This window comes from Neofelis nebulosa, chromosome 16 (genome assembly GCF_028018385.1).
Source record: "Neofelis nebulosa isolate mNeoNeb1 chromosome 16, mNeoNeb1.pri, whole genome shotgun sequence".
NCBI classification, from domain to species: Eukaryota; Metazoa; Chordata; class Mammalia; order Carnivora; family Felidae; genus Neofelis; species Neofelis nebulosa.
In genome coordinates, this window is record NC_080797.1 from 36,118,576 (window position 1) to 36,126,733 (window position 8,158).

At 40.0% G+C, this 8,158-nt stretch overlaps 1 protein-coding gene across 1 annotated transcript; it reads left to right on the forward strand.

The window, feature by feature from the left end:
• Nucleotides 1-953: 953 nt before the first annotated feature.
• On the forward strand, nt 954-5,902 carry KRT27 (keratin 27). Its single transcript, XM_058705773.1, has 8 exons — nt 954-1,440; nt 2,158-2,240; nt 2,606-2,762; nt 3,041-3,202; nt 3,288-3,413; nt 4,774-4,991; nt 5,417-5,466; nt 5,582-5,902. Exons 1-8 carry the CDS (start codon nt 1,027-1,029, stop codon nt 5,722-5,724), a joined length of 1,353 nt encoding a protein of 450 aa, XP_058561756.1. The 5' UTR covers nt 954-1,026; the 3' UTR covers nt 5,725-5,902.
• The last annotated feature ends 2,256 nt before the right edge of the window (nt 5,903-8,158 follow it).

Below are 8,158 nucleotides of genomic sequence, written 5' to 3' on the forward strand. Positions count from 1 at the left end.
GTCTGGGTGGCTCAGTCAGTTAAGTGTCCAACTTTGGTTCTGGTCATAATCTCACGGTTCATGGGTTTGAGCCCTGTGTTGGGCTCTGTGCTGACAGCTCAGAGCCTGGAGCCTGCTTCAGATTCTGTCTCCTTCTCTCTTTGCCCCTCCCCTGCTCACACTCTGTTTCTCTCTCTCTCAAAAATAAATAACATTAAAAAAAAAAAAAGAATGAATGAAATGAAGAAATGTAAAAATGCAAGAAATCTAGAAATAGAAAGGCCACATACAGACCATAGTTTTAGTCTTTTCATTTTAAAGATAAGGAAACTAGGCCCAGAGACGTTAGCTAACACCTTTATTTAACCTGGGTGGCAAAAGAGCTTAGACAGAAAACGAGTAAAAATGAAATAGTAACTCAGGAGGGATAAGGATCAAGGAAGACTTTCTGTTGCCAAATAAGAGTCCATTTAATTCCCCAATTTTCATTTAAGACCTGGCCTCCTTCCTCTAGTACCATGAGCTCATGATCTTGAAATTATTTTCAATACATCTGAAAGAAAGATCATATTATCCACTGAAAACCATGACTATGATGCCTCACATGCTGGAAAAATATATGATGTTGTTGGTTTGAGCAGGGGAAAGAGAAATTTGTCTATCACACTTTTTTATTCTTAAAGGAGTTGTATAGTCCTGAAACCTGGAGGACAGGAAGGATTGCTCATACTAAATTTGAAATGCATCACTATAATAATCTTGATAATACTCCTCCCTGTCCTATTTTGGAGATAACGAATAACCCCAAGGTAACTATCCACCTACAGAAATGGACACAGTAGGGTAAAGGCGTTCATTAAAAAAAAAAAAAAAATCACCCAATTATGAATAATTCAGGATGAGCTGGCAAACACCATTTTGCTATGAGTAGCAAAGTTCATCAAGAAACACCCTGATAATGTGTATATAAAGACAAGCTCAACTGTTTGAGCAGAACATTTGCCATCGAAGCTTCACCCCAGGAACAAGCTCTCCAGCCTGGACATCATGTCTGTGCGCTTTTCTTCTGCATCCAGACGGCTTGGCTCTAGCGGGGGAGTGGGCTTTGGGGCTGCAAATGCATGTGGTGTGCCAGGCATTGGAAGTGGCTTCTCTTGCGCTTTTGGGGGCAGCTCACCTGCAGGAGGCTATGGCGGAGGGCTCGGAGCGGGGACGGCCTCTTGTACTGCCTTCATGGGGAACGAACACGGCCTCCTGTCGGGCAACGAGAAGGTGACCATGCAGAACCTCAACGACCGGCTGGCCTCCTACCTGGAGAATGTGCGTGCCCTGGAGGAGGCCAACGCCGACCTGGAGCAGAAGATCAAGGGCTGGTATGAGAAATTTGGGCCTGGTTCCTGCCGTGGTCTTGATCATGATTACAGCAGATACTTCCCAATAATTGATGACCTCAGGAACCAGGTAAGAAACATAATGTTGTGAGGGTTAGTTAATACCCCAGAGAGTATTTAGCCACACAAGCACCCACAAACATGTATGCTGTTACACACAGCAGGGCTTTGCTCTCAGCTTCTAATTTTCAGAAGTTCATTATTAATATTAAAAATAATTTATTAAAAAATTTGTTAATGTTTATTTTTGAGAGAGAGAGAGAGAGAGAGTCACAGTGTGAGCAGGAGAGGGGCAGAAAGAGAGGGTGACACAGAATCTGAACCAGGCTCCAGGCTCTGAGCTGTCAGCACAGAACCCAACACGGGGCTTGAATCACGAGCCATGAGATCATGACCTGAACTGAAGTTGGAAGTCCAACCGACTGAGCCACCCAGGCACCCCAATATTAAAAATAATTTATATTAAAATTCTAATCTTCGAACATGGCTCACCCATACCTGGTATGAGGTATGCACGTTTATGCTTTTTGTGATATGAAAATATCAAAAACTGCCCAATGTTTCCTGCTATTTATTTATAAGTTTTTCCATAGAAAGGATTTTTTTTAACAGGTGGGGTGAAGTGGTAAAAGAGGCCAGACTTACTTTCCCGTTTCCAAAAGAATCATCTTATTATTAGAGACAGAATGCCAGAAAGATTACTATAATTTCATAGGTGACTTTATTTCAAGGGAATGTGACATTTTTAGATTATTTCCTCACTCTTAACTAACTCTCCATTTATCAGATAATTTCTGTAACTACCAGTAATGCCAATATTATCCTGCAAAACGATAACGCAAGACTAACGGCTGATGACTTCAGGCTAAAGTAAGTAGAGCTGAAGAGAAACCAAAGAAGGTTATCTCAACATTCCCCCCACCCCTTTAATTTAGGCTATTGGAGGTCACCTAACTTGTTTGATTTTGCTTCTTCGTTTTAAACCAAATGCGTATAAGAATGACCAGCTGAATGGGAAATTTAGGAACTGACACAAATGAATGTTAAGATCATATGAAAGATTTTCGAGTGTTCCTATTCTCTTGCTTCAAAGAAATTTGTTCATTGCATTATGGGCGGTCTAACGGAAATTTTGAGTAGATTTTAACAGTTCGACCTCAAAGCACGGTTGGAGTTTTATGATGATCTAAAAAGTGATGGGACTAAGGTAATGCAGGTGTCTACTATTTCCTAAGGTTTGAAAACGAACAGGCCCTTCACCAGAGCGTTGACGCGGACGTCAGTGGTTTGCGCAGGGTCCTGGATGAGCTGACTCTGTGCAGAACGGACCTAGAGATCCAGCTGGAAACTCTGAGCGAGGAGCTGGCTTACCTCAAGAAGAATCACGAGGAGGTAGGTGCTCTGTCTCCCCTGATTCCACAATCCGCCTCGCTCCCAAAATTGAAACATACATTTCAGATGACGAGTCTGATGTCTGACGTCAATATTCCAAAGGAATTTGTCAATTTCTCCCTATGGTTTAGACTGTTTGAAATGTTCCTATCCATCCGCCCCCAAAGAAACAAACTTTTTTAAACAAAGCAAAACAAAACACTTCTAATCTTCTGCATCCTGGCTTGTCTAGTTCCTTTGAAAATACTCAGCTCGTAACATGGTTACCCTTCTTTTAGGAAATGAAGGCCCTGCAGTGCGCGGCGGGCGGGAACGTGAACGTGGAGATGAACGCGGCGCCCGGGGTGGACCTCACGGTCCTGCTGAACAACATGCGGGCCGAGTACGAAGACCTGGCCGAGCAGAACCGCAGGGACGCGGAGGCCTGGTTCAACGAGAAGGTGAAACCCCGTGGGGGCGCGCTTGCCGGGCCCTGAGCGCTGATGCAAGGCAAGCTGTACCCTAACGTGCTCCCCAACCTTGCAGAGCGCTTCGCTGCAGCAGCAGATTTCCGACGATGCTGGTGCCACCACCTCAGCTCGGAATGAGCTTACGGAAATGAAACGTACTCTTCAGACTCTGGAGATTGAACTTCAGTCCCTCTTAGCAATGGTCAGTAAAAAGTACAAAAAAGATTTGTTTCAGAAATTGAGGTAAAAATCAGAAGAGTGCTTCTTCCACGTGATATTACTTAGTTTTGTTTTTATCCATTAATGACCGTGCTTTGAAATAAGACACCTTTGCATTTTGCCCAGCAGAACCCTTCTTTGCCTGGAAAGTATACCTAGATGCTCATAATTATGAAACATTAGAAATTAGCAAGTACAATTCTTTTGAGGTGCCCGTAAAAGAAAAGCGTTTTTACCCTGAGTCTTCCCTCCTAAGGCAAAAGATCAAAAAGCATTCTCCATGGAGTGCAAAAATACCTTTTCACCTCTCCTAGCTTCCTCATCTAGCATTCCTTTGGAACACTTAATTAAGAGCACTTACAAGTTCCATCTTAGGTGGCATAAACAAGAAGCAAAGCAGAGGCGGGAAGGTTGCCTATAAAGCTAAACAGTCATGATAATAATAGTAACCTTTTCATTAAGGCCCAGCACTTTCCCCCACAGGAATCCACAATAACCCTAGGGCTTGGGCAGGGCAGACTTTATAATTCATGTCATTATTTCCAAAAGAACAATCTAAGATTCAAAGAGTCTCCCCAGAGTCCCACAGTTGAATATGAAGGAACCAGAACTTTCTCTCCAGATTTCCTAGCTCCCACCTCTATACTTTTTCCACTATGGCAAGTAAACAAACCTTTAGAGTTGATCCACAAAGGAGGGTATGAATGTATATGAAATTGGGACTTTGCAAAAAATTCTTGTAGATGAAAGAGTAAGACACTCTTATCTTCATCCCATGTAAAACTATAGCAGGCATCCCTCTCTAGGAGAGACCCTATATAAAGCCATTTGGATTCACAAGCTGATGAGTCAAACCATTCAAAGATTTAAAAGGTCATTCTTTCCTTTGGGTCATTTTACTTCTGGAAAGTTTATGCATTTCACTAGGGGATTGTCTTTTAATAGAAGAGCTAATCTCCATGAGAGGAAGCTGTTACATGATTAGAAACAAGGCAGCTAATTGTCTGAGAACTTTTTTCCTGGGGAATGTGGCAAATTGTGCCAGACTCCACAAGCATAGGCTATATTGGTGGGGTAGAGGGATCTTTACACTGTGCCCTATGAAGAAACAAGTTCATCTTTGCTAACACTCCTGGACATGAGTGACATTCACCACCAACTGTGTCATTCTCAAACACAACAACAGTATGACGATTAATATTGAACAAGGGGGACTCTTTGGGGTAAATATGGTCATTTGCATTATGTAAGGATAACTCTTTTAAATGTCTCTTAAGTGCTCTGCCTGATTCTAAAACAACATTGTGACATTTTCTACTGAACTGTGTCTTACTGATCCTCAGAAACAGTCCCTGGAGTGCTCCCTGACCGAGACCGAAGGGAACTACTGCACGCAGCTCGCCCAGATCCAGGCTCAGATCGGGGCCCTGGAAGAACAGCTGCACCAGGTCCGAACCGAGACGGAGGGCCAGAAACTGGAGTACGAGCAGCTGCTCGACATCAAGGTCCACCTAGAAAAGGAAATTGAGACCTACTGCCGCCTGATAGATGGAGAGGATGGGTAAGTACCACTTCCAGTGAGAAAACATTTTATCTTAAGGTTATTGATTTTTTTTTGAAGTCAGGGATAAAGTATTTATGACCCATATCATGTGTACATAAACTCCTTCTAGTGTTATTTAGAATCCAGATATCTCCCATCTTTTTTTTAAAGTTTATTTTTGAGAGAGGAAGGCAGAGAGAGAGCACAAGCAGGGAAGGGTCAGAGAGAGAATTCAAGCACACTCTACACTGCCAGTGTGGAGCCCCATGAAGGGCTCAAACTCATGAACACTGAAATCATGACCTGAGCCGAAATCAAGAATCACACTTAACAGACTGAGCCCCCCAGGCGTCCCCAGAGATCTCCCATCTTAAATCCTTGTTTTACAATTTCCCCAGCAAAACAGAGTGAAATAATTAATGCAAGCTCTCTTATTTTTACAGCTCTTGTGTTAAATCAAAAGGCTATGAAGGACCAGGAAATCAAAGAAAAGGTAAACAAAAGCTGTGTTAAGCATCCGGTATTTACTTGTATGTTTCAAATTATGAGTTAATTATTTCCCCTTTATGAATTTGATAAATTCTAACAATTCTTATGTGTCATTTTAGACTCATCTAAAACCACCATGGTTAAAACGATTGTTGAAGAAATAGATCCTCGTGGCAAAGTTCTCTCATCCAGAGTTCACACTGTGGAAGAGAAATCCACGAAAGCCAACAACATAAAGAGTGAACAGAGGGTGCCTTCCTGAACCCCCAAAGAAGAGCCCCTAAATTAAAATACCAACCTGAAGCTAGGTTCCTAAGTGAAAGCCCTCTTATTTTTCTGCTTTTCTTCCAGTGACTTAAGAACCTATTTTTAGAATTGTAGCATTTCTTTGGATTTCTCTCTGGTGGTGTTTCAATAAAAACTCTTCTTGTTGCAAGACATCTTCACTGGTTGTGGCCAATCTTTGCATTTTAAACATACCCCAGATGGGAGCTGAATCTTATTTTTAATTTCTTCTGTTTAATTCAGTGGCCTTCACAAGTTAGGAGTAAGTTTAACAGGCAAACTGGTTGGAGTCTTTTTCACATCTCTGTAAAATTTTAAATCTTTCCCCTTCCATCTATAAACACTTGTTATGCACACTTGCTAAGTGCTGGCAATGAGAATAAAAGTGTATAAAATCTAATCCCTGAGTGCAACTTGCTCATAGAGTGGAAATAAGAAATTGAAGAGCCAAATACATCCTTAAAATAACAACAACAACAAACTGTAAATGGTGATATTTGAAGGTAGAATGGAAAAGAGAGAGATGTAGGAACTAGACAGGGCAAAAGTGGAATTCTGCAACACAGTGTTTGGCCACAAAACACGTCTTAACAAACTGAAGAAGACTGAAACTGTATCAGGTGTCTTTTCTGGCCACAGAGTATGAAACTAGAAATCAATAACAGAAGGACAATTGGAAAGTTCAGAAATATTTAGAAACTAACTAAGACATTTCTGAACAACCAATGGGTTAAAGAAGAAATTGAAAGGAAAATTAAAAAAAAATCTTGAGACAAATGGACATGAAAATATAATATACCAAAACCTATGGGATGCAGCAGAAGTAGTACTTAGGGGGAACTTTCTGGGATAACCACCCATATCAAGAAAGAAGAAAGTTCACAAATAAACAATCTAACTTTACACATCAAAGAACTAGAAAAAGAAGGAGAAATTAAGCCTAAAGTTAGCAGAAGGAAGGAAATAATAAAAATTAGAACACAAATAAATGAAATGGAGACTAGAAAAGAAACAGATAAGATCAAGAAGACTGAGAGTTGGTTTTCTGAAAAAATAAAATGGACAAATCTTTACTAGACCAACCAGAGAGAGAGAGAGAGAGAAAAACTGAGAAGGAGAAAACACTTCCAAACTCACTTTACAAAAGGCCAGCATTACTCTTATACCAAAACCAGACAAAGATGCTACAAGCAAAGAAAATTATAGGCCAATATCCCTGATGAACTTAGATGCAAAAATCTTCAACAAAATTCTAGCAAAACAAATCCGACAGCACATAAAAGAATCATACACCATGATCAAATGGGATTTATCCCTGGGATGCAAGAATGGTTCAGCATAAACAAATTAATGAATGTGATACACCACATTAACAGAAGGAAGGGTAAAAATCATGTGATCATCTCAAAAGATACAGAAAAAGAATTTGACAAAACTCAACACCTTTTCATGATAAAAATGTTCAACAAATTAGGTACAGAAGGAATGTAAGTCAACATAATAAAAAGGCCATATTTGACAATAGCACAGGTAATAACATAGTCAATGGTAAAAATAAACTGAAAGCTTCTCCTCCATGTCAGGAATAAAACAATAATATTCATTCTTGCCACTTTTATTCAATACTGGAATTCCTAGCCAGAGCAATTAGGCAAGAAAAAGAAATAAAAGGTACCTAAATTGGAAGAGAAGTAAAATTGTCTCTGTTTGCAGATGACATGCTCTTATGTATAGAAAATCCTAAAGACTTCACCAAAAAACTGTTATAACTAACAAATAAATTCAGCAAAGTGGCAGGATACAAAATCAACATAAAAAATCAGTTACATTTTTATACACTTAATAAATTTTTCAAAAAAGAAAATTAAGGGGCACCTGGGTGGCTCAGTCGGTTGAGTGTCCAACTTCAGCTCAGGTCATGATCTCACAGTTCATGAGTTCGAGCCCCGCATTGGGCTCTGTGCTGACAGCTCAGAGTCTGGAGCCTGCTTCAGATTCTGTGTCTCCCTCTCTCTGCCCCTTCCCTGCTCATGCTCTGTCTCTCTCTGCCTCTCAAAAATGAATAAAACTTAAAAAAAAAAAAAAAGAAAATTAAGAAGACAATTCCATTTATAGTAGCATCAAAAAGAATAAAATACTTGGAAAAAAACTTAACTCTGGAGATGAGAAACTTATACACAGAAAACTACAAAACATTGATTAAAGAAATTAAAGCACCCACAAATAATTGAAAGACATCCCATGCTCATGAACTGGAAGAATTAATAATGTTTAAATGGCCATACTACCAAAGCAGTCTACAGATTTAATGCAATCCCTATCAAAATCCCAATGGCATTTTTTATCATAAACAGAAAAAGCAATCCTAAAATTCATATAGATACACAAAAGAACCTTAATAGCTAAAGCAA